The 27,486-nt window shown below is 39.7% G+C and overlaps 1 protein-coding gene across 1 annotated transcript in view; it reads right to left on the bottom strand.

Moving 5' to 3' along the window:
* The window catches only part of brinp3b (bone morphogenetic protein/retinoic acid inducible neural-specific 3b), a 29,218-nt gene extending 4,795 nt beyond the window's left edge, over positions 1–24,423 (bottom strand). Inside the window, exons 1-6 of the mRNA XM_052548343.1 lie at positions 24,013–24,423; positions 23,653–23,929; positions 18,534–18,724; positions 16,262–16,455; positions 1,046–1,151; positions 510–746 (exon numbers count right to left, since the gene is read on the bottom strand). Coding sequence (XP_052404303.1) covers positions 510–746; positions 1,046–1,151; positions 16,262–16,455; positions 18,534–18,724; positions 23,653–23,885 — 961 coding nt within the window. The 5' untranslated portion in view covers positions 23,886–23,929; positions 24,013–24,423. The remainder of the gene's footprint in view (positions 1–509; positions 747–1,045; positions 1,152–16,261; positions 16,456–18,533; positions 18,725–23,652; positions 23,930–24,012) is intronic.
* Between the last annotated feature and the right edge of the window lie 3,063 nt (positions 24,424–27,486).

The raw sequence follows: 27,486 nt of genomic DNA, 5'->3' as shown, positions 1-27,486 counted from the left end.
TGAAATTTTAAAAACATATGTATAATTGACAAATAATTCATATAATTATACAGTACTATTTTAGTATAATTTATATACTATTATTTACGTTTCATTTTTAGTCATTTTGTTTTGTGCTGTTGTAATTCTTAATATGTTTGTATTTAGCTTTTCAATTCATTTCACTTTATTAATGATTAATTTGTAAATAATTTTCAGTAACTTTTAATCAGCTGCCAAAGCAACATTTCTACTTTGTTCCCTCTAATATTTTTATTATTTTATTATTAAAAATGAAAGCTTTTATAATATTTTAGTAGTTAACAATAACACTTTTATATGTGTAATGAGCAGAATAATGTATAGTCAGCTAGTCAATGCTGCAAAATGAACCCCTTACATAAGAAAATGGACAGATTTAAGTTGGTTGACCATGTCTTGCTGGTTAGGTTAGTTAAGCAATCTAGCAGCTACCTAATGTGGATGATAATGTCCCACGAGAAAAAGAGAAACGCAAGAAGTTTTGGCACCTGAGTCTTGAAATTCCTGGTTCTCCTGCCTCCAGGCCTCCTTCATGCGCTCCAGGTAGTTTTCCTGGGAACGGATATCAGCCTCAGGGCAGTTACACTGGGGAAACTCCTGAATGCATTGGCACCAGCAGTCATTGTCTTTGCACATAAATTGGCCTTCAGCATTGCAGCCTATGTAGCCTAAGGCAGCCTGAACAAAGTTGCTCCTTAAATAACTAGGCAGAATAGCCTGAAGTCCTGGAAGGAGAAAGACGGAAGTGTGAGGTAGACCACACATGCCTCAACTTTTCCAGTACAACCTTATTCTTGTCAGTTGCTAAATCTTTTAATCTCATTAGCAAGCACACTCAACTATCAACATTCAAGATTTGTGTATAATTAGCAGGCTAATTAGACAACAGCGGCATCAAGGCTTTGATCGTGTAGCTATACCACGGCTCATCACACAAGCACGACCTCTGGAAAACACTTTAGAATCAGCGTCAGGATGAGAGGAAGTGTTTTGAGAGGAAGTGTGGGATCGTGTACTTCTTTACCTTGCAACTGAACTCTGTTCTCGTGGCTGTGAACCAGAACGGAGCTGACAGAGTCGAGGTTGTCATAGTTACTGCAGCCCAAAGGGCCGGTCCTGGTCTCTGTTACCTGGAGAGAGAGACAACAGCAATTAATGTCTTTGTGTAATAAGTTAATTGAAGTGACTGGTAAATATCAAATACATCTGATCAGTGGGTGAGTGCTTTTCAATGTAGACATCTAAATGATTAGCGCCAGGGATCCTACACCTTTTAATTTTAATTTGGCGTAGAAACTATTTTCACTCAGAAATTGCTGGTTAACTTTGCAAACAACAAAAGAGCAAATAACACGCTGGCTTTTTTTTTTTTTTTTGACTTTTTTTTTTGACTTTTTGACATTTTGACTTTTTCAGCACTGGAAATTGAATTTTCCCCAATATTTCCTATTAATCTTGCTACACTTGCCTATGTTTAAACATGATCTAAATCACTTTATTTTTAAAAGTTTAGAAAAGAAAAAAAATCTAAAAACACAAAATCAGCACTTTTTACCTTCTCAACAGCAACCACAACTATGCAGGCCTACTTCTGTTTGTGTAATGATGCAAGAGTTGGTTGCATCTGGTCCTAATTTATCATGAAACTAATTAGGTTAACATCACTGTATTTAATTAACATTTTTATTATCTTTGTATCTTTGTGCAGCCCAGCCACCACTGTTCATCTCTGTATTCTGCTGTGGCATAAGACTATGGATTTTAAACAGCGGAAAAAAAAATAAAAATAATAATAATAAATAAATAAATAAACCTTGGTAGTTTAGTAAAAAATATTGAGATGGCATGAAGTCAAGGGCAAGAATCAGCAGAGTGTGAGAGAGACAGAGAGAGAAAAATCACAACTTCATTACACCCGCAGCAGGCTCTGTCGCTTCTGTTAATGCTGCTGGAGGGAGATTCATTAAATCCTAAAACTTCTCTCTGAGGTCTGAGCCAGCTCATTGTCCCTGCAAAGGCCAGAAACACAATAGGCCAGTTGTAGCACTCCACCTCTTATTGTACATCAAGGAACTAATTGAGAAATACAGAATTTTATTCAGGATCTAGTAAACGACAAACATAAGGTTTGTTGTGAACCGTGAATATGGAGGAGGGGGAGATTTTCTCATACAAAGCTTATTGTGTGGCTTCAGAAAAACAGTGCAAAAGCTGTACTTTCATCCTTTAAAAGCTTCATATGCTTTTTAATCCACACACACACACACACACACACACACACACACACACACACACACTCTGTGTATTTTTATTATGTATATGTAAAGACAAACACATGCATGTATATATTTAAGAAAAATATATTGTTCCTCTTCAGGAACTCGAGCTGCGTCAAAAGCGCTTTGGGGAACGCGCCCAGCGTGCGCGACTCTGAGTATCGTGTGAAATCAGACCAATGGAAGAGCGTGACGTCACCGGCGGAGTGACGTAAGCGACCAGGAAGCTATAAAAGCACGTGCCACGCAGCTGGCGTCAGCTTCGCGTCTCTCAGCAAGCGCTCTGTGTGTGATTGTCAAACTGTTTGTCTGTGAGTCTTATTTACTGTTGTCTGTCCAGTTTAAAAGTTCCTAGACAATGCCCAAAAGCAAGGCGAAAGTTAAGCATTCTGGCGATTCCAAATCGCGTTTTAGGCTGTGTGTTCCTCCCTGCCCGAGATATATAACGGGTGGGGATACACACAACCTTTGCGTGGTTTGCCTGGGTTCGAAGCACGCCGAGTCGGCTCTCGAGGGGGCCGACTGCCCGCACTGTTTGCGGATGTCGGTGCGTATGCTTCGTTCCCGGAGGGCCCTCTTCGAGGAGGGGGCCTTCGCCAGCGTTCCCCGCGGTGCTGGTCCCGCTTCTGCTGAGGCAGAACGGCGGCTGCACTCGTGGGGTTCGCAAGTGGATCTGGTGGAGGGAATGGAGACGGGCCAGTCCCTATCTCCTTCCACTTCTGCCAGATCCGGCACCCAATCCCTAGAGTCGGAAGCACGCTCAGCGGTTCCTTCCACTCAGGGAGAGGGGTCGACGCTTCGCCTCTCTTCCTCCGAGGAGGAAGTTGATGTGGAGTCGTTCGACAGGGATTCGCCACCCCACTCGCCGCAGTATGAGGAGCTCTTGGAGGTGGTTACTCGCGCGGTGGCCAAGTTAAATATCGATTGGCCCACCGAGAAAGCAGCTGAACCGCAGAGAAGCAAGCTTGATGAACGCTTCCTGCGCGCGAGTCAGCCACCTCCCAGCCGGGGCCTGCCATTCTTTCCCGACCTGCACGATGAGATCTCCAGGTCGTGGAAACGCCCATTCTCGGCCCGCCTCTACATCCCCTCGTCAGACTACTATGGGAACGTAGTGGGGATGGGAGAGCGCGGTTATAGAGCGATGCCCCGGGTGGAACAGACGCTCGCGAGCTATCTGTCCCCCGGTGCGGCGTCGTCTCTAAAGGCCCCGGCATTGCCCTCAAAGCCACTAAGAACAACTTCGGCTTTGGTGGGCAAAGGGTATGCGGCAGCAGGTCAGGCTGGTGTGTGTCTGCACACCATGGCGGTGTTACAGGCGTACCAAGCCGATCTGCTCAAGGAGCTAGATGAGGGAGAGGAGATCAAGTCCCATGATATCTCAGAGCTAAGAAGGACCGCTGATCTCTCCCTCCGCGCCACCAAGGAGACCGCTCGAGCGATTGGGCGGTCCATGGCAGCTATGGTGGCCGCGGAGAGGCACTTATGGTTGACCCTGTCCGATATGAAAGAGCGGGACAGGGTCTGCCTCATGGACGCCCCGATCCAGCCGACTGGCCTGTTCGGCGACGCAGTCAATTCTGTCGTCGACAGGTTTCAGGAGGCCCGCAAGCAAGCGGCGGCGTTCCATAAGTTCCTCCCTCGTCGCTCCCTCGGGGCATCTGGGCGGGAGATGCCCCAGCCGCTCCCTAGCTCCTCGTACCGCGAGGCTCAGAAGCAGAGCGTCGCCTCTCGTGCTCCTCCGCGTCGGGAACGAGAGTCTCGACGACGCTCTCGGCCGAGGACTTCCCAGCCCAAACAAGATCTCAGGGCGGTTATCGAAGCTAAGAAGTCCTCGGCCAAGAAACCCTGACGCCAACAACCCAGGGTTTCAGAGGGCAGCCTCTGCTGGGGTAGAGCGGTACACACCGCAGTACACGGTGCCCGTCTCCCCTCAGCGCCCTCTGGGGGCCGGTCTGCTAACCCTGCCAGTGATCCAGGGCGCAGCAGGTCCCAGCGAGCATCGCTCTCAGTATCTTCCGCCCGTGCGCGTAGCGGGGCTGAGACGCTCGCCGCCCCTGCGGGGGCCTCTTACACCAGAGATCAGTCTCGAGAGACTGATTCCCTTAGTAGATTATTTAGCAGCGTGTAAACTACTGCCAAATTTATCTCGATGGGTCCTGCACACAGTAGAAAAAGGCTACCGCATTCAGTTCGGCTCCGTGCCGCCAGTATTCAACGGGGTCGTTCAGACAGTAGTCGGCCTCAGGCAGGGTCTGGTTATGGAACAGGAGGTGAAAACCCTATTAGAGAAGGAGGCCATCGAGGTGGTCCCTCCTCAAGACAGGGAGTCCGGATTTTACAGCCGGTATTTCATAGTTCCCAAGAAGGATGGGGGGCTGCGTCCGATTATAGACTTGAGGGTCTTAAATCGTTCAGTTATGAGACTAAAATTCAGAATGCTCACAATCAAGCAAGTTGTAGCACAGATCAGGTCCCAGGACTGGTTTGTCACGATAGATCTCAAAGACGCATATTTTCATATATCCATCCTTCCACATCACAGGAAGTTTCTGAGGTTCGCTTTCGGGGGCGAAGCTTACCAATATCGAGTACTTCCCTTCGGCCTTGCACTCTCACCCCGCACGTTCACAAAATGTGTAGACGCGGCTCTGGTCCCCCTGCGCATGCAGGGCATCCGCATTCTCAACTATATCGACGATTGGTTGATCTTAGCTCAGTCAGAGCAGGCTGCGGTTCGGCATCGAGATGTCGTCCTCGCACATATGGGGGAGCTGGGTTTGAGACTGAACGCCAAGAAGAGTGTACTTTCTCCGGTTCAGAGAACCACCTATCTAGGCGTAGTATGGGATTCGACCACGATGCAGGCACGATTGTCCCCTGCTCGTATCGAGTCGATCCGCATCTCAGTCGAGAGAGTCAAACAAGGCCAGTCACTCACTGTCAAACAATTTCAGAGATTGTTGGGTCTGATGGCAGCTGCGTCCAACGTGATACCTCTTGGCCTGCTGTACATGAGGCCCCTGCAGTGGTGGCTCAAGACCAAGGGATTTTCCCCGAGGGGCAATCTACTTCGCACTATCAAGGTCACCCGGCGCTGCCTACGTGCCTTAGATGTATGGAAGAAACCTTGGTTCTTGAAACAGGGCCCGGTGCTGGGAGCTCTTTGTCGCCGTGTAACGCTAGCGACAGATGCATCCCTCACTGGTTGGGGTGCAGTCATGAGTGGCCACCCTGCCCGTGGTCTGTGGAGCGATCGCCATCGAACATGGCATATCAATTGTCTAGAAATGCTAGCAGTTTTTCGTGCACTGAAGCACTTCCTCCCAGACCTAAGGGGTCACCATGTGTTGGTGCGCACCGACAACACATCGGTGGTCTCCTATATCAACCACCAGGGAGGTCTGCGTTCGCGCCCTTTGTACAAGCTGGCGCACCAGATCCTGGTGTGGTCCCAGAGCAAACTCCTCTCACTAAGAGCAGTATATATTCCTGGGAAACAAAATGTGGGAGCAGACATACTGTCGAGGCAGGGGCCGAGGCCCGGGGAGTGGAAACTTCACCCACAAGTAGTGAAGCAGATATGGAGAATATCTGGCAGGGCTCAAGTAGACCTATTTGCATCTCAAGAGACGTCTCAATGCCCCCTTTGGTTCTCTCTAGTTCATCCAGCTCCTCTGGGACTGGACGCTATGGTACAGACCTGGCCGAGGCTTCGTCTGTACGCATTTCCCCCTATTGCTCTGCTCCCGGGAGTTCTGGCGAGAGTACGCCGGGACGGGGTCCGTCTGTTGTTAGTAGCCCCGTTCTGGCCGGGCCGAGTATGGTTCTCAGATCTAGTCTCGCTCCTCGACGGCTCTCCGTGGGAGATACCGATCAGGACAGACCTCCTCTCGCAGGCGCAGGGTACGATAATTCACCCTCGCCCGGAGTTGTGGAAGCTGTGGGTGTGGCCCCTGAGGGGGCACAACTTTTAGCAGCCGGTCTCTCAACCGAGGTTGTTGAGACCCTTCTCCAATCCAGAGCTCCCTCAACGAGGAAACTGTACGCCCTGAGGTGGAAACTCTTCACCTCATGGTGCAGAGACCGCCGGCTAGACCCATCAAACTGCCCGATTGGTACAGTTCTGGAGTTTCTACAGGCTAGGCTCTCTGCAGGGTTGACCCACTCCACGCTGAAGGTTTACGTGGCGGCTATTGCGGCCTACCACGCCCTTCTCGATGGCCAGTCTTTGGGAAGACACCCCTTAGTTACACGTTTCCTCCGCGGTGCGCTGAGGCTGAAACCTCCAGTACGGTCCCGTATTCCCCCGTGGGACCTGGTGGTGGTGTTAGAGGCAATGTGCAGACCCCCATTTGAACCTATTCAAGATATCTCAGACAGACACCTTACACTTAAAACCTCCTTTCTGTTGGCTATCACCTCTCTGCGGAGAGTAGGAGACCTTCAGGCCCTCTCTGTGGCCCCTACTTATCTTGAATTTGCACCAGGCATGACTAAAGCGTTCATATACCCTCGAGCGGGATATGTTCCTAAGGTTCCCTCTGTTACACCACAACCTGTCGTACTGCAGGCCTTCTGTCCTCCTCCCTCTCGGGAGCCCGACCAGGCGAAGCTAAATTGTATGTGTCCAGTTAGAGCGCTGGACGCATACGTCCACAGAGCTGCCCTGTGGAGAAAGACCGATCAATTGCTTGTATGCTACGGTCCCCCCAAGAGGGGTTTTCCTGCTTCTAAGCAGACTATCAGTCGTTGGATAGTCGAGGCTATCAACGCTTCCTATGAGTCCTCTGGTCGTCCCCCGCTGTCGGGAGCCAAGGCTCACTCTACCCGGGGTATGGCGGCCTCCAAGGCCTTCTTAGCAGGTGTATCCATGCTGGACATCTGCAACGCTGCGGGATGGTCCACGCCCTCCACGTTTGTCAGATTCTATGGCCTAGACATGCCAGTCACTCCAGGCGCTTCAGTCCTCCTGACCTAAGCTGTGCTCTTCGGATACACACTAGGCAGGGGTTTGGTAGTCTGGCGGCGTTGGTACTCGTTCCCCAAAGCGCTTTTGACGCAGCTCGAGTTCCTGAAGAGGAACGTCTCTAGGTTACGTATGTAACCCTAGTTCCTCGAGGGAACGAGACGCTGCGTCTCGGAGCCATACCCCCCGGCACCCCTGCCGGCGCTTGCTGGTACTCGAAGCTGACGCCAGCTGCGTGGCACGTGCTTTTATAGCTTCCTGGTCGCTTACGTCACTCCGCCGGTGACGTCACGCTCTTCCATTGGTCTGATTTCACACGATACTCAGAGTCGCGCACGCTGGGCGCGTTCCCCAAAGCGCTTTTGACGCAGCGTCTCGTTCCCTCGAGGAACTAGGGTTACATACGTAACCTAGAGACGTTTTTTATATATTAAATATATTTATATATAAAATAAAATATAAGATTATAAATATGCAAATGTATATACATGTACATGTAAATATTTTCTAAATATATACTGTATGCGTGTGTGTTTATATATACATAATAAATATACATAGTACACTTACATATATTATTTAAACAAAAACTTTTATTTTGGATGTGATTAATCATTTGACAGCACTACTTTTAATATATTACTTTTATATAATATAAATATATTTTATATAATATATTTCATATAAAATTAATGTGAGCATTTACTTTCTCGCATTTGCTCAGTTTACTTTCTGTTTAAAAACATGATCTAAATCATTATTTTTCTTAAATAAAATAAACTTCATAAATAAAAATAAATTGCTTGCAGTTGTAAATTTGTATTAAATTCTATAAGATACAGGGTCACATATATCATATATGCAAATGAATTCATTTATTCAGAATTTTCATCTTTGTGTGAACTGATCCTTTAAAAGCACTGGTTAACACTAGATGACAACATATGGCCAGACGCTGAAAAAACATATCTTCCCCAGTGAACTTAGAGACACTCTAGTAGTGAAAACTGATTTCCGCTATCTAAATGATGGCATCCTGTGGTCAAATTTAATTTGGGTGCCAGAAAGAGTCATTGTGAGTTCATGTGAAGGTTAATGTACTTTGGCCTTCTCTCTTCTGCTTTACTGAAGAGTAAAAAACTGTGAATAATGCAACTGTGCTTAATGTCTCTCTCCAAACACTCTGGATTTACCGCTTTGATTAATACAAATGCAGAGCGAGTATTTCACCCCCACTTTTACAGTCCGTGTTAAAATGAAAAGCCAATTCAAACAGCAAGAAATCTCCACCTGATAAGAGAATCAATGCCCTTAATGAAAAGCATATAACATTATAAAACTATTGTTGCACACAGACAAATCATTATTCTCCTAAACACATTTAAGGCCCTTAATTAGTGTAGAGACAGATAATTGTTCAAAGCACAGATGAAGTCGGTTACTGATGCCATCTGCGACTCTACTGAAGACCCAGCTAAACTAATGAGGCCGAGAGATTCGGCAGCAGTGCATCATAATCAAACCTCTAATTTATGCTCTCAAACACCCTTCGAATAGCATCCTCCTTCACCTGCATTGAAGAATCATCCAACTAGCTCCATTTAACACCTCGGCTAACCTTACAATGCATCTTCCATACATCTGTTTTCTTGCCTCAGAGCTCACTTCATGCTAGATGCAACTAATGAGCTGAATTAGTCAACGTAGAAAGGAATGTAAATGGAAGAGCCAGGCTGATCTATCACCGTGATGCATGTTGCGACTAACACCGACAGGCGCTTTGTCCTCATTAATAGCAACTTAGCCCGGCATCCTTTTAGCAAACGGGCTCAGACCCCAAAACGGTTTGCCTGAGTGAGATTGCGAATGAGTGAATATGGCAGGGCCGAGTTCGGATGGAAAACTGCAGCCTGGGATTAAGTTGCTGCTTTTTCAAAGGAAACCTTAGGTCATTCATAGCTGAAGCACTTGAGTGGTTTAAGCATGGATTTATTTTTAAAAGGCTGTGCTTGGCACTGGCGCTTTAAACAAAGCCTGAGCAAATGAGATCAGCGTGGAGTCTATCACGAACGCCGCAGGCGCGAGGTTATGCTGCTGATAACTGCGCATTGAATAATGAACTCACCTCTGAGGCGGTAATAATTGTATTCAGGAGGAAGGCGTTTGCACATATGAACCTAACATAAATTCACATTGAATAGCAATCCTGTTTTTTTTTCTGTCTTAAGTTGCAAAAATGGTGATTTGAGACTTCCAGTTTAGAGACTTTCACAAGATTTAAAGAGAAACATTTTCTCTGAATTGCGACACAGTTATGTAGAAACAAGGAATTTAATAAGTCCAGTTCTGGTTCTTTTATTATTCTTTTAATAAGGATTAATTGATCAATTCAGATGTCAATATGTGGCCTTAAATATGTATTAAATATCAATCCTAAACAACCAAAATTTGATTCAATTAATTGTTATTTGTTTACTATTGACAAAATCATAATTTGTCATAATCATAATATGTCATTTGCATAACCAGTCAATAACTTTTTTTTAATATCATTGTAATATTCTGAATAAGAATTTTTTTTTTTTTTGTATATAAACTTTTTTCTTTAACACTCTTTTACGTTATAAAAAACATCCTCTCAACCTGTGAAACCTGTCAAAATAAAAGTTTGGCTTCACTTGAAGAAACCTTGACAGAAATATCTCTTAATGTAATGATAGTAGTACTACTAATACAATTATGAAACTATTATTTGTAAAGGAATATTTACCACAAAAATAGTTTTATTTGAGTTTATTTAGCAGAAATATTACACAACACAGTATTTAAAAAAGAAAGAAAGAAAGAAAATAATATATATTTAAATAAAATCAATTAATATAGATGTTAAAATGGAGAGAAAAATCATGAGGCTTTACACATTTATTTTTTGTTTTAATGAATTTAAATTAATTAGAAATGCAATTTTTGACTAATAAAATGTAATATATTAAAACAGAATCTAAATAAATGTTATAATATAATACAGAATAATTAAAAAATAATATAATTTGGGCCCTATTTTGTGCTTAACAGAAGAAACAAACTCTTACAGCTATAGAGCATTTTGAGGGTGAGTAAATCATGACAGAATTATTGGGTAAACTAACCCTTTAGCTGAGCTGTATGTGTTTGATTCACTAAAAAAGAACTGACTCATTCTCGTTCGAGGATGTGTGGACTACACTCGATGTGCTGTGTATTTGATTTACTTAAAATAACCAGTTCATAAAAGTCATTTGATCAAGAATCACTGGTTGCAGTGCACTGTACAGTATGTTTTTGATTTCCCCACAAGAACTGAATCATATAGTCCTTCATTTGGAAAACGGACTACAATGTTGGGCTGTGTTTTGATTCATTAAAATAACCAAATTATTAGAATCATTCTTTTGGGAAACAGACATGGTTTCACTTTTTGCTTTTTATTTACTTTAAAGAACCAACGTTTCGGTTACTCAATCAGAAAAGAGACTACAATGGTATTTAAATTAAAATGAACTGATTCATAAAAACACAACTCTTTTGGTACCCCATCAGGCTCCTGTTGGCATACCAGTGGAACATTCACCATAAAACGTGCTTGAACTACAGAATCATTCATAATGATAAATGTAGCTGTAGATATATACTGGTTAAGCATGAGGGAAAACAAATCCCTGTTATCACAGTTATCCATTCATTTACTACAGGGAAAACAAGAAAGATTATGAGTGGGCATATAGGGAAAGAAAAGCTGTGTCTGAACATTGTTCAGTGGTTTTCATTTTTAATTGCTCCCTTGCTCACTTGGATAATGAGTAATGAATAAACTATCCATTTTAAAGTACACAGCATTACAATAAAATGGTCTGTTGATTAAAGTAAAACCTCCCAGACTTATGCTATAATAAGAATGATAAGGAAAATTCTGTGAAATAATGTCACCTACACCACAGAGACAGCTATTACTTCAGGATTTGAGTTTTAGTGTGGCTTTTCAACATGGAATTGAACAAGACTTGCGAACATGTCTGGTACCAAATCTCCTACAGTATAAATTCATATGATAATGGTCATTAAATAATAACCCAGATACGTACCAGTAAACTGAATAGCACAAACCTTAGTAAATTACGTTGATTTATTTAAATACTCTCCTCCGTCTGAAAAGGAAACTCAAATGCTACAAAGTCCATGCCTTTTCATCACTAATTCCTGACAGTAGTTTTGCCAAAAGTGGGTTTACACTGGTGCAAGCTGTTAGTAAATCTGGCTCATAATTACCTACATCTAATGTGTGATTAGGTTTAATCAAAGCTGCCAAAAAGATAAGTCCAACATTGATTTGATGTCAAGTTTGTCAATAATCGATCAATAAGAGTACTAATTAAACTGAAGCTAAATCAGACCTTGTTCCTTTTATATATTTTATATATAAGATTCATATGATTATGAAAAGATAATTTACTATTAATGTAATGTACTAATGGGGGATTTAAACCCAGGATGATTTAATCAAGAGAAAAATTTAAAATCAGGCACGACTAACCACATATTTCTCATGTTTCACAAAAGTATGGAAAAATAACTTGTTTGTATTCTTCCAAATTGTATTATTTAATATTATCTGATTAGGATTGTGTGTAATTGATATGCTACTAGGGCTGAGCAATATATGAGATATATCAAATGAAGTATGTATGTATATATATATATATATATATATGTATATATATATATATATATATATATATATATATATATATATATATATATGTATGTATATATATATATATATATATATATATATATATATATATATATATATATATATATATATATATATATATATATATATATATATTAGGGGTGTAACGATACGCGTATTCGTATTGAACCGTTCGGTACGAGGCTTTCGGTTCGGTACGCGGTACGCATTATGTACCGAACGGTTCGTTGGACTAATTAATTAAATTTGGAAAATAAAAAAGGTGTGTGAAATATAATGTTATGCGTTCAACAAGGTAGCCCAATAACCCAAACGACGTAACAGGCAACGCCCCTGACACTCCCGAAGAAAAAAAAAAACACACTTATATGTTTATGTTAGGCTACTCAGTCAGGCGCTCGCTCACTCAGTACGCGCTGAAGGCTCGGTACGGAGCCCCGCACGTCACCTGTAGGAGAGAAAAAACATCAATCCGTGGCGACGGTTTTGCAATCCGTCCCCTCAGTTTATAAACCATTCTCATGAATTAATAAACTGTTCACTCGGTTTAACAAATCGTACCCACGGATTAACAAACCGTGCCCACGAATTCCCAATGCGTGCGCTCAGATTGTGTAAACCGTACCCTCGGTTTTTGAATCCGTACCCACGAATTCATAATCCGTGCGCACGCTTTCGCAATCCGTTCCCTCGGATTTGAAAACTGACACGCATTTTACACTTAACAGTGAAACATGCATCTAACTCCGGCAGGTGGGGTGAGGTGGGTGGAGCTTAGTATAATAAAATCACAAAAATAAGTCTTCATGTTAAGAAAGAATTGTACACAAGCATTTCCAAAACTGTCAAAGGTTATTTAAAAATAAAGCAATTCACAAATTATTTTATGACAAACATTTTTACTGTCTTGTACTCATTTATTTAGCCTACAAATTAAAATTATAAAAAATAACTTTATTTTTATTTGTATCATTATTATATATTATTAAACAGGTTATGCATAAGAATCTTTTATCCAAAATAACTTACAAAAGAGGAAAAAATTACTCCAGAGTCAGTCACAATGCCAGGTTTATTGCACAATAATAATCAAGTGCTATTATAGATTATCAGCAATTGAACAAGATTTTAATGCGCATCTTTCTTATTAAATCTTTGTATTCCACCTCGTACTACACTTGATAGAGAATCACTTAAGGCACTTTGCTGTAAACCTATTCCACATAATAATATTCAATAAAACTGTATGTTAACACGTAGGAGTTTGCTGCATGAATCCGTGAGTACGGTTTACAAATCCGAGGGAACGGATTGCGAAAGCGTGCGCACGGATTATGAATTCGTGAGTACGGATTCAAAAACCGAGGGTACGGTTTACAAAATCTGAGTGCACGGATTGGAAATTCGTGGGCACGATTTGTTAAATCGAGTGAACAGTTTATGAATTCGTGAGTACGGTTTATAAACTGAGGGGACGGATTGCAAAACCGTCGCCACGGATTGATTTTTTTTCTCCTACAGGTGACGTCCTGGGCTCCGTATACGGACATCACCGCAGCGAATGGTGCATTTACGTTATAGCCGCGGATATGAGACCTTACTCTGTAGTGGAAAACGCAGGTTTTAAGAACATGCTTAATGTAATTGAGCCCCATTACAATATTCCTTCACGAGCCCATTTCAGCCAGACCGTAATTCCTGCTTTGTTCCAAAAAACATAAGCCCAAATAGAGAACCAACTGAGTAAAAACACACTCAATATAAAGAGTTATAGAGTTCAATATAAAAAGAGTTACATCTTTGTATTTGTTCCTAACTACTACAACAATATTACATTTAATTTGTAAAAAAAATTTATAAGGAGCTATTTTTGTTTTATACAGTATGCTGCTAAGAAAACACCATAGAAGATGGGTAAAGAATAGCTCCATCATTGTTCAATGTAAAAAAACAAAAACAAAAAAAAAAACACATACTTTGTTAGTTTTAATAAATAAAACATTTAAATAAAAATCAAGGAAATTTATCTGCCAATTTTTTTCTTTTTGCTGTATCTAAAACGTACCGAACCGTACCGAACCGAACCGTGACATCAGTGTATCGAACCGAACCGAACCGTGAATTTTGTGAACCGTTACACCCCTAATATATATATATATATATATATATATATATATATATATATATATTTCTTTTTTTTTTTTTATTCTACAAGAAGTTGCGGTTGCCAAAGCAAGCACTTTGAAGTACAAAGAAAGACGTATTAAAGAACAAGTATGGTGGCCAAGAAAACTCAGTGTGCTGTGACTAAAAAAAATAAAATAAAATTAAGCAAAAAAACTCCCACATGAAAACACTAGTAATTTAAGAAAACATCTTCATCAGTTTGATAGCACATGTGCTGGAAATACTCACAATGCAAACAAAAACAGAAACACACTGAAAACACTTAATGCAACCAAATACAAAAATGTGCTGCAAATACTCATAACACACACACATGAAAAAAAAAAAAAAGAAAAAAAAAGAAATGCGTTCAAAAACTCAAAATGCAACCACATACAGAAACAAGCTACAAATAATCACAGCGCAACCACATACAAAAACATGCTACATGATGTGTGTATTGAGTTTGAGCTCCGTCACGTCATTGTTTATCGACTATTATTTTATCTTAAAAATGTATTTTATACACCCATCATTTATTTTACACACATAATTTCTGTTTCTATAACGTGTGAATATATCCTTTATCGTATTTAAAAACAAAACAAACAACCAGAGCGCCTTGTTATCACTAGATTTATTTTGATTTCCCAGCAGGCCCAGCTGAGAGAGCGGAGAGCTGTGCTTTGAAACCTCCCGGGCTGATGCCCACAAGTCCGTGATAAGTATACAGCGCGCCGCTAACAGTCCCACAACTTCTACTCCATGTGTTTCTCTGCACAGGCCCAGTGCACCAAGGATGTGATCTTCCCAGATGTCCTTCACTCCGGTGCCGGGACAGTATGGACCCTGGATGTATCCACAGCGGAGGACGTGAGCCAGGCCCCGGGCGATTACTTTTCCCCCTCCGGTCTTCGAGATCTCCACCCGGAACCGCTTTGCTCCCCTCCGTGAGATGCGACGCGATGCTGTGATTATCGCAGACTCCGTCGTCCAAGACGTCCTTGCTATGTTAGCCGAAGGTAAAGTGCACACTCATTGTTTCCCTGGTGCTCATGTTCTTGATGTTTCTGCGCAGATCTGCAGTCGTGCTTCACGGCGAGGTTAACGATACCACGCTGCAGCAGACGGAGACGCTGAAGAGGGACTTCAGGAGCCTGATCGAGACGGTTCGCAGCACGACGCTCGCAGCCATGATCATGGTGTCACAACCACTGCCCATGTATCGACGAGGACACGAAAGGTTCAGTAGACTTGTTGCTTTAAATGAATGGTTGTTGTCATGGTGTAAAGAACAGAAACTGCTATTTGTTAATAATTGGAATCTTTCTGGGAGAGAAAAGATTTCGCGCTGATGGCCTGCACCCCAGTAGAGTCAGAGCGGTCTCTGACAACATCTCCAGGACACTTCGCTCCATGTGACTAGTAAGACAATTCTCAAATAACTATTATGATGATTTTTGTTCTACATGTTCAAATGATAGAAGTACTTGTGCTGTCCAATCTATTAAGACCGTGTCTGTTCCCCGAACAGTGAGGTCAAAATATACATTTAATGTAGGATCTAGAAAAAATCTTATCGTGATTAAACCAGAAAAATGTAAAGTAAATGAACAAAAACAATTTTTAAAGTTTGGGCTCATAAACATTAGAACACTCACACCCAAAGCAGTTATTGTAAATGAAATGATCACAGATAATAGTTTTGATGTACTCTGCTTGACTGAAACCTGGCTAAAACCAAATGATTATTTTGGTCTCAATGAGTCTACTCCACCAAACTACTGTTATAAGCATGAGCCCCGTCAGACTGGTCGTGGCGGAGGTGTTGCAACAATATATAGTGATATTCTCAATGTTACCCAGAAAACAGTATACAGGTTTAACTCAATACTTCTGCTTAATGTTACATTGTCAGATACGCAAAAGAAATCTATTGTATCTCTTGCTCTGGCTACTGTGTATAGACCCCCAATGTATCACCCAGCCCTCTTTACTACATAGAAGCAAAATAGATTTTTGCATTTATTTACTGCTGCCATCACATTTCAAACCTGGTCGGTAGCATGGGGGTCATACCTTAATGGCGGTGGAGGCGATCTGGAGGTGATGGAGCTTCCGGAGTGTGCTATCTCTGTCGATGAAATAGGATGCTGCCAGTTGGTGGAGGGCTTCGAGGGTCAGCGAACCGGCTGTAGCATTGGAGGGACCGCCATTCTGCTGACCTCTGCTAAGCTTGCTTTTGTCCACGAAAATGGTCAAGGACTCCTCGCCTGATCGAAAGACAGACAAAAATAATCATCTCTGCTGGAGAAGCTAATCAACCCTAATCAAATACAGCATGAGCTCGCCCCGTCTCGGCCCGTCGGGGGCCCACAAAGCCATGCCGCTCTTCCCCATCTGACGCGTCAGCTCTCATTACACGCTTGGTACAGATGAGAGTATCCTTCATCTCAGAGTGAGAGGAATCCAATGAAAATCAATTGACTCAGCTGATGGGTTTGTTTGGAGAGAATAAATGACTAAGAAAAAAAATGCTTGCGTCAAAAGGTGTCCTGTGGAGCATTAGCCAGACCTTCAGATGATCTCCACTTTCAGCCTCTGTCATGGTATAAAAGCAGTTTATTTATGGAGCGAGATATTGATGGCTGAGAATGTCTCTTTTGAAGAGGTGTTTACTGTAAACAGTCTCTCAGCAGGCAAGGTATAAAGGACTGTATAGAGAACCGAGAGACAGCTGCTCTCCAATATATCTACAATGAAGATGAGTTCTCGGAGTAGAAAAGCAGCTAAACAAACAGAGATGTACCGGTCCACACTTTTCATCTTGCCTGTGGAAACTGACAAGACAGTTGCAATCCATTTTACTTTCGTATTGACATATTTTTGGGAGTGAAACAGATTATTCAGGTTGAAAAACCAGGAGGGTCTTTATTTTACAGATGGGAAACTGATTGGACAGTGAAAGGTGAAAGAGATTCCTTGATAAGTCACCAAAACTTAACACCAGGACTCAACATAAGCCAAAGCTGAATGGTTCCATGTACACTCCACAATAAAACGCATACAGATCACACTTCACCACATGAAAAAAATGTGATCAGATCAGTGCAAACACACTTTGAGGTTATCTGGAATGGATTTTGACTAAATTTAAATGAAGGTGTATCTGTATGCAGCAATGAGCGTAATATGTGATGAGGTCGGGCTGAAAAAAAATTAAGTTCATCATTTTCACACCATAACTATAATTATATAAGCACAATTATAGTGACATTTGTTCTTCAATAAAAAGAAAAAGTTACTGAGGGAGAAAAAAAATTATATTGTGTTTATTTTGCATATTAATCAAGTTAGATTGTTTTAGTATGTTAATAATAATAATAATAATAATGATTTTTCCACAAAATATTAAATAAAAGCACAGCTGTTTTCAGCACTGAGGATAATAATTAAAAAAAAATCCTGCGTAGCATTATCATATTATTTCTGAAGGATCATGAGACTTCAGGAATAAATTACATTTTAAAATATATCAAAAATATTACACGACATTACTGTTTTTATTGTATTTATTTTTATCAAATAAACACATGTAGCAAAAGACTGTTTAATATCGGTGTGTCAAATAACAGCAAATTAGACCTGAAGACACCCCCCATATAACATAATATTAACATAATAATAACTATAAATACATATATTAATTATAACATATAATTAACAGACATAGAGAGTTTGATATATATTTCATAAATTAATGACAATTCATTGTATGATTTTGGAAGTGGCAATAAAAACTATAGTTATTGAAGAAAAACATATATTTTGATAGTCAAGTTAGATTTTTGAAGTATATTAATAATATTATTGACAACAATGTTAATAATAATTTTACTTTGCAGTCCCCTTGGATTGGTTGCTGAGGCCCTTCTAGTGGGCCCCGGTCCCCTGTTTAAGAAACACTGGCACAGGTGACATGAGTCAAAAAGAAAAGTCATTTCAGAGTCGTTTCAGTTTAACAAAACTGCATTCGTGAAGAAAGATTACAAAGACAAGACAAGCTTTTTTCTTTGGAATATCATGCACTGATGAAATGTACATTAATAAATGACACGGGGCGAATTCTGAGTTCGTTGTCTGACCTATTAAGTTAATCCAGGAACTGAAGTTATGAGTGTCATATCCATTAGACAACACTAACCCCAGTGTTCAATAATGCATAAAGTCACGTCAGCTTCTACAGAGACTATATAAAGATGTCCTTGCAACTCAGGAACAAGGCAAGAATGAAAACCGGTTTTGCAGGCATAATAACTACAGTAGCTCACACGTAATATAGTTTTCTTACCTCCCAGAGTGGCAGAGAGCAGGAAATGAGTCCCGTATTTCTTGATGATTGTGTCAGTAATTTTCTGCAGGCTTGGCCTTCTCCCCAGAAGCCTGATGTTATGGATAAAGTCGGGGTCAAAGGGCACGGCCACCCCGTTGCCTTCTTGTCTCTCCGCAGCAAGGCTGTTGACCTTCCATCGTCCGAACTCCCTGTGAGTTCATAATCATTTACGTGAGATGTTGTATGAGCCGATACTGGAGCACAATAATCAGCACATTAGTCATTACAGTCACATCCATGTCGCCCTCTCCTCCATCTGGCTCTTCTCCACATCTGTCCCTCTCTCCATGTTTGCTCTATTCTTACTCCAAAAAGCTCTTTTGGGCTCAGCAGAGCAGCCAGGCTGGTAGGTAGTTTTCATTGTTTAGGCAGGGGCTTGAAGAGCCTCCATAGGGAGCCAGGTGCACAATCTTAGCACATTTCTACAAAGAAATGTGAGGATATAATCCTTTAAAATCCTCCTTTAAACTCTGTGTGGTGCCTGTGCATCTCGAATTGTGCATATTAGTATGTTGAACAAGGTAAAGCTTGTAAACGTCTGTTTAACCTCTCTAACCAAACGCTGAGGTGGCATAATGTGTTACAATGTCAGTTACATTCCCTTTCAGAACTATTATCTGAATGCACCCTCACACAGAATAACAGCGAACACTTGCTCGACTAAAGGAAGCATTGTAAACTAAAATGCATACTGTACACCCACTAAACTATGAAACAGGTATCGTGGATGGAGAATAGAATCTAGTTTCTTTGCATTTAAATACATTTGCATCTATTATTACACCGCAAGAGAGCTCCATTTCAAACTTTAGTCATCTGATATTCTGTTCTAATCTTGTCTGACAGAATTTGTTGCATTCCCTAAAGCTAAAACTCAGATGGTAGATCTTCAAACAAAGCATCCCACTTGTGCATCCCTAAACACTGTAGCACAATTTGAGAGAGAATGTTAAACTTGTTTTTTTAGTACTTTTTTTGTTTCAAACTTTTTTTTTTTTGCATGTGGAAACACACTCATTTTGAGCATCAAATTCCAGCTCTATGATCATATATCTTAAAAATAATAAATAAATAATAAGAATAATTTTTTAAGCAATTAAGAATAAATGTGATACTCAAGAGAATTTTTTGCCTTTGGGGAAAATATCATAATGTTTACAATTTAATATAATTATTAAGGCTGTTGATTGAATTTAATTAATTTGTGAATTAGTGAATTTAGTTTTTTTTTTTTTTAACGTTTACCACAACCTGGCCTGGCCTAGACCTGTATGTCAAATTACATTGCATGCAATTGCTTAGTGATGAACATGATTCAGAGCAAATTGTTATATATATATATATATATATATATATATATATATATATATATATATATATATATATATATATATATATATATATATATATATATATATATATATATATATATATATATATATTATAAATGCATTTTCATATGGCTATGAGTCATTGCTCTGAATCATGTTCATCATTACATGTTATACATAACAGTATAACAGTTTAGCAATATCATTTGAGCAAGAGCAACAATTCATGCATAATTCAATATATGCAATATATGCTAATATGATTTATTCATTTATTTTTAAATGAACCCATTTATTTAGCAAGGATACATTAAATTGCTCAAATGTGATAGTGAAGACTTTTATAATGTTACAAATGGTTTCAATTTCAAATAAATGCTGCTTTTGAAGTTTTTATTCATCAAAGAATCCTGACTTAATGTACCACTTTCCACAAAAATATTAAGTAAAGCAGCACAACTCTTTCCAACACTGATAATAATCAAAGATGTTTCTTAAGCAGCAAATCAGTATTTTAAATTTATTTCTGAAGGATCATGTGACATTGAAGATGAAAGTAATGATGCTGAAAATGCAGCTTTGCATCACAGGAACCAATTACATTTTTAAAAAATTTTCAAACAGAAAAAGTGATCTACATTTGAAATAATATTTCATAATATTACTGTTTTTACTGTATTTTTGATCAAATAAATGCATCCTTGGTGAACATAAGAGACATAAATGTGTAAAAATGTTCCCGACCCACAACATCTGAACAGTAGTTCATATTTGTCTTTTCACGCATCGTATACAGTAAAAGATCATTTAATATCAGTGTGTCAAATGACAGCAAATTCGATTTGTAGCCAGTACTTTTCGCCTAATGGGGAAATATCTCATAATTTAGATACAAATCCAGTTATTGGTATCCAGGCAGTGTACAAATTGCATGGCAAGCAAAAAAAAAAAAAAAAAAACATGCCTCTTCTTCTCAGGTTCCACAAGATCTCACCATTAGATCAATATTTATTATTTTTTTTCATCCTATTTCCCACATTCCCTATCTCCATTACAAGGTTATTAGTCTCCAAACCGGAGAAAACACATGAGTTTCCCCAATCTTGTCTGAAGAAATCTCTCTTTAGAGATTAGCAATTAAACCAAAGCCCTGAATACTAGTGACAGAGTTTAAAACTCATGGGAACCAATCCAATCACTCACATGAAGAGCCCTATCCAGAGAACAAATCATGAAAGGAATGGAGGATGTCATTATCACCAATCAGCCCAACGAGGGATGGTGTAAGTATCAGATGAGGAGCCTGATGAGCACTAGCGTTGAGCACCTAAGCCACTGATCACCACCGACAAACCAGAGAGGGCAAAACGCTTCTTTATTGGAGAGCTCTCTGAGAGCCTGCGGTGCAGACCTGAGGGCACCACGTAATCAAAAGCCACAAGCTATTTTGTAATCACAAGCAGAAACCAGAGGCATAAATGAAGATGAGATCAAAAGGAAAATTACACTAATAATAATCTAGAGTTCGGCTGCAAGGCTTGGTGAAGGCTGTGGAGGTGTGTTTATGCATTATTAAGTATTGTTTCGGAGTATTTATTGGTGATTTCTGAGGCGCTATGCTGAGTTTATGATACTTGATGTCTTTTCACAAGGGATGTTATACAGAATTGTGTTATGATTTGTTTGGTTATGGCTAATATATGAGCCCATGAGAACAAATACTTCAGTAAACATTGGGAATGTTTTCACAACCCCACTTGACAAACTGTGTAATAGTGAATGGCGGGTTTTGGTGGGACCCAAAGTCCACTTGTTGCATAATTTAAAAAAAAACGGCTAGTACTTTCTTGTTCTGGCAAGCTCTAATCAGATTGGATTGGATTGGATTTTCAGCAGTTGAGTGCATAAAAAGTCATGTTTGGAAGGCATAGGGTTGCTATAATGAGCGAATCACCTTATAATTGCCTAAGTTTGTAAGACCTTGGGATGAAATCTTTGCAAGATATGAGTTTTGTTCAAAAGAACTCACAATCAAGTAAACTAGACATTTGGTGTTGATGGTCAGATGAAGAACCTTTATCCTCTGTGGAAACTTTCCATTTCAAAGGGTTCTGTATAGTTGAAAAGGTGCCTTTTTTAATGTTCTTCTGGAATGTTTTTTGGGGAATACAAAATGGTTGTTTTATGACATCTCTAAGGAAATCTCCTTTTGGAACCTTTACTTTTAAGAGTGATCTTTAAAATGAGTTACATGTATTAACGTTTCTGATTGTAATGTGTACACACATATTTTACATACTATTTATTTATTATAGTAATTACATAAATTGGGTAATAACCAGATACTAAACTTGAATGTACCCTTAAAGCCAACCTTATGTAGTTACCTTATATTACCCAGTACTTTCTTTGGTAAGTACACTGTAAGTGCACATACTGTACCACAAAATACAGTGCAACCCACATTTCTGATAAACCCGCCTCTGAACAGCTTGTACAGATGACCTGTGGTTGGTTGTTTTGTTCAGTCAGACAGACTCATGTTGTTTAAGTGGGCAGTTCTGGGCTAGAATATCCTGTGTGGTTTTGTGTGGGGGGAAGCAAATCCCAGTTAGTTAACCATAAATTAAGAAAAACATCCAACTGATATTTTTAGAAAGAAAACACTCCATTAAAAGGAACATGCACAGACATGCACATATTCAGATTTGTCATTTCACCAACACACCTTCAAGAGGAAACAGAGGACTCCATTACTTCACCCATGACAAATCTTTAAAATTTTCAAATTCAATTCTGTTATTTACTTTTTGTGATAATTTACTTTTGGTTTTCCAATTTTATGTGGAAGTCAAAAGTTTTTTTTTTTTTTTTTTTTAATTGCTAGAAAAAGAAAAATTTAGCACTGAAGTAATACAGCAGTTTTTTTCGAATGAGAGACCCAGATTTAAGCAATTTTTCAAGTAAAATTTCAAACTCAGAAGTGTCAGGAAGTGTTGTGACACATTGGACATAAGTGACATCAAATCCATTGGATCTCGCTTGTCTTGCAACGGATTGTAACATGCTAATGTGTGGATGCATCTTTTTAAATGGGAAAGCTTTCAGTGAAACATAAATTGAATTTTGTCCTGCTTTTCACACAAACTGTATGCCCTTATAGCACTTGGAATAAGGCATGAGATGTTTTTTTAATTAAATAATTATATTTATCTTAATGGTATTTCATGCTCATGGCGTTTGAATTTTAATTAAGCAAATGCAATTGCAATTTAAAAAAAAAGTTTTCTCTATATAAAAAGCAATATCTTTTAGAAATATAATTAAGCAGGATGTGTTTTCCTCTATTAATAGGTTGTAATGTGAGCCAATAAGCGAAAGCTATCTGTTATCACTTTCCAGCTTCAGTGCTTGAAGCATGGGTTTCTTTTGGAACTATTTTCTTTGGCAGAGAAGAAATACACGAACCAACTCAAGTTCTCAGCATTCATTATTTATAGAACTGCTGTATGAGAATGTGATGGGAATATGAGCAACTCTTTTTAGTGAACGAAGTCACCTGTAGGCTCGAGTTTGAGGCGAATTGGACATGCTGATATTCACTATTAGCCTACAGCAGCACTCTAGTCCGGGTTAAAGGCAACAAAGACGGTTTAAAGAGCAGAGGGTGCTGGGATCTGACCCTGACCTCACAGGAACCGAAAAGAAAAACACTGTCACATTACTGTTTCTAAGACCTGTCGTACCTGTATATTTTGTATCTGGTTGTAAAGCCGTGTTGGTATCGCTCGGTGAACTCAATGAATTCCTGAGAGCGATGGAAAGGACCTTTATCGGACAGCAGCCACTCGAGCGGTTCCGCGGAGCCCACATACACCGCCAGAGAGACGAGCACACAAGCCCAGCGGAGACAGATCACCATCCCCTCCCATAAGAGCATCAGGTCAGGCGGTCTAGGACCAACACTCCGAGCCCACATCCTTCAGCCATACATGCTCTCTCCTCGCAGATCCCCGTTGTGTCCTGCAACTCAAAATAATAGGTGTTTTCAAACGGCGATCTCAAGTTAACATCCCCATTACACAGATTTCGGAAAGAGGCACTACCTGAAATGAGTTACACTTCGGCTATCCGAGACACGGAGAGAATGATAAAAGACAATACTCGGAAATCCTCCGCGCAACTGTCCGCCCAGGAAAGCGGTCCTTCTCGGAACAGGTCTAAAGTATGTCGAAAAATTGTTTTCTCACATCAGGTGAAAGCAGGTGCGCGCGCATTCCCAAATCCACGCTGGCGCGCGCAATGGAAGAAGTTGACGCACGTCTGAGAGAGGTGGGAAAAAATGTTCTACGGGTAGCGCTTTTCGCAGGAATAAAAAGTGAGATTTCTTTAGATCCCTCTGTTTTCTCGGGGGGAGCAGGTTGGATGCTCTCTCGGTCTTTATAGGCTGTAGAATATGCTGGAGCATGAATGCCGGTTTCCCCAAGAGTGCATCTCCTGCATTAACACTTTCACACTGAGCAATACATATAAAGCGTAACTCTCGTGCCCCCACCCTTTCTCTATTTCCCTCACCCTGTATGCCCCTCCTTCTGCGCATTCACTTCTTTTTGTTGGAGAATGTGCCCTGGAAAATGTACTATGATGTGGTTTTATTTCCTCTAAGTAACAGAATTTAAATAAGGTAAGTCACTTACATTAACATTCATGTTCTGTTGGGGGTCTGAGACACCAGCTGTTTTAATATCCCAAAATGACTTTTCCTTCCCTTTTTACATACCTTATGAGAAATTAGTATAAACAATACTTAATCAACCTGATAACATACTTTAAAGATCCTCCAATATAACATAAAATTAAATAAATAAGTAAAATGATTTGAATATGTGTAGCCTACATATTGTGATCACACACACACACACACACACAAACAATGTACAGTTAATATCAACAAAACACGAGAGCTCTCTTTTCTGTGCACTGTGATTATAAATAGTCTCAAAAGTAATTGTTTACTGATGAAGGAGAAAAAAAAACTTTGGAATATTAGGTTTGTGGAGAAAAGAGGAAGCATTAGAGGAGAACTGTTTCATATTCACAAAGAGACTAAATCAATCATGCATGGGATATCTGTAGTGCTGGAATATCATCGTTCCATTTTAGTGCTACTCTGCTGGATTTTTAATTGGAAATGTTTTGACTTCCAAACTTGTGATACATTTTAGATATGGTGTTGCCATATACGGCCTGGAATTATTAGTATTTCAAGTGAGTTCCTGACAAGATAGAGTGGGGTTTAAAAGAGTGAAAAACCCTATGGCGCTGATAGCCAAATAAAGCCATTAAAAAAATCTAAGGCCAATACAATTTTTCTATTTTGCATATACATTTTTCTTACTAATTGCATGTTATCAGCATATACAACTTGAGTAAAATGCTTAACTGAAAAATGTCAGAAATGGCGTGTTCCCTTTTGTTTCCAAAGAGCATATTGAGCTTCAGTGGAAGCAAGAACCTGTGAGTCACATGATCAGTGTCACAGAAAAATCGTATGGAGTTGACATATTTTGCTTTTCACACTTAAATTAAGTTGCAATTTTGTTTTCTGATGTTTTACTAAGAGGAATCAATTAAATGTTTATGTTTTTGTTCTTTAAAATGTAATCTCCTCCAACCAGTAATCCATGTCATCAGTGTCACATGAACCTTTAGTAATCATTAATAATGGTTTGGTGCTCAAGAAACATTGCGCTTTATACAGTATACATATTTTCAGAAATAATGGTGGGTAGGTGGTTTGGACAGAAAGAGTGAAAATGTGCTTTCATCATTTAAATTAAATAAAGCAAATCCAATCAAATTGCACTTTTCTGTTATTAACACTCTAGTGATCATCTCTGATTAATTTCACAGTGGAAGATTTGCCATTTAAAGAAAATGAACGGCAGGTAAAGTTGTGCGTCGTGGTCTGTCCCATGTCTGAAGAATCGGTGAACTATTCGCTGTGTGTGACCTAGAACTCCAAGTGAAGCTCCAACCAATTACAAAAGCAATTACAAGATTAATTAAAGTGAAATTAAAAATACTCTGGACATTTGGAAATATTCTCCAGGAAAACTTAAAAAGTGATCTCCGCTCTTGGGAAAGTTGCTCACAGTTAATCTTTACGGGCAATTCATTACCCTCAAGCTTTTGAAGATAATTTCAGATGTAATGAAAGTCTGTCAGCAAAGGCAGAACATCAAATGTTTGCTCTGTGTGTCTCTGACATTATTTCTGTGAAGAGCAGAGTTGAGGAGGGGAAATGAGTTTCCCTTGAGGCTAAAGACTGTTATAGTTTCCAGTGTTCCGGGTCTTTGTTGTCTGTTTACACAGTAATTGAAATGTTCCTAAACCTTTGCCCTGACTTACTCTTCCCTTTTTCCCTATTTCCCATTCCTTCTCTCTGTTCATTTCACTCTCTGTTCCACACTTTACCCTCTACTCCCAATTCCTTCTTGGCTCTTTCGTTGTTTTCCTCCTGCCCCCTGCAGAGCAGAGGGATTCAGTCACTGTAGTTATTTGTGTGGTAATCATCTCCTGCACCTCAGTAGCTCAGCCGGCATAGATGAACCAGTCGCAGAGGTACGTCCTCCATTATGGAGAAAATACTTTTTACTTTTCTCAACCAAACCAAAAGAATGTGGAGATGCATGTATCCTTCTATCTCCAGGAAACAGGTTTGATGCTTTGGGTCACTGCAGGACTATGGCTGTGTGCATGACAATTAATTGAGTTCCTGAAGAACCATGGCAAGAACTTAAACTCTTGAAGCTCTCTTAAGTCAAATCAGCTTTATTTATAAAGCACTTTTAACAATACTGATTGTGTCAAAGCAGCTTTACAGTATTAAATAGGAAAATATTGTGTCAATAATGCAAAAACGAAAATAGTAAACACTAAATTTTCAGATAAAGGCAGTTCATCACTGAATTCAGTGATGTCATCATCCAGCTCAGTTCAAATAGTATCTGTACAATCAAGTAAATAATTTTGCAAGTGAATTGTCCCCAACTAAGCAAGCCAGAGGCGTGAGCAGCAAGAAATCAAAACTCCATCGGTGGCAGAATAGAAGATATTTTAAATAAAAACCTTGGGAGAAGCCAGGCTCAGTCGGGGGCCAGTTCTCCTCACTGTAATCAGTGATTTGAATTATTTTGAATAACCACTTTACTTCTGCGAACGTAACACTTTAGAATGATTGAATTAAATGTTCAGATAACCTTTATGTCCTTTTTGGACCCCCACTGACTTTCACTCTATGTACAAAAAAACAAATGAAACATTCTCCTTTTGAAGAAAGAACATCATTTGGAAAGAATGATGATGGAATGTTAATTTTTAGGTAAAGAAAAGTAATAATAATCACAATTTTGCTGTCTGTACTTTATTGCAGTTTAAATCTCTATTTAAATATATATATATATATATATATATATATATATATATATATATATATATAATTTTTTTTATCATTTTCATTTTTTTTTTTTTTTTTTTTTTTCATTTCTTGCTCTAGCCTGTAGAGATAGGCTATATTT

This window comes from Carassius gibelio, chromosome B2, assembly GCF_023724105.1.
Source record: "Carassius gibelio isolate Cgi1373 ecotype wild population from Czech Republic chromosome B2, carGib1.2-hapl.c, whole genome shotgun sequence".
Taxonomy (NCBI): Eukaryota; Metazoa; Chordata; class Actinopteri; order Cypriniformes; family Cyprinidae; genus Carassius; species Carassius gibelio.
Note: the sequence above shows the minus strand (reverse complement) of the source record. Positions and strands in the feature narration are given on the sequence as shown.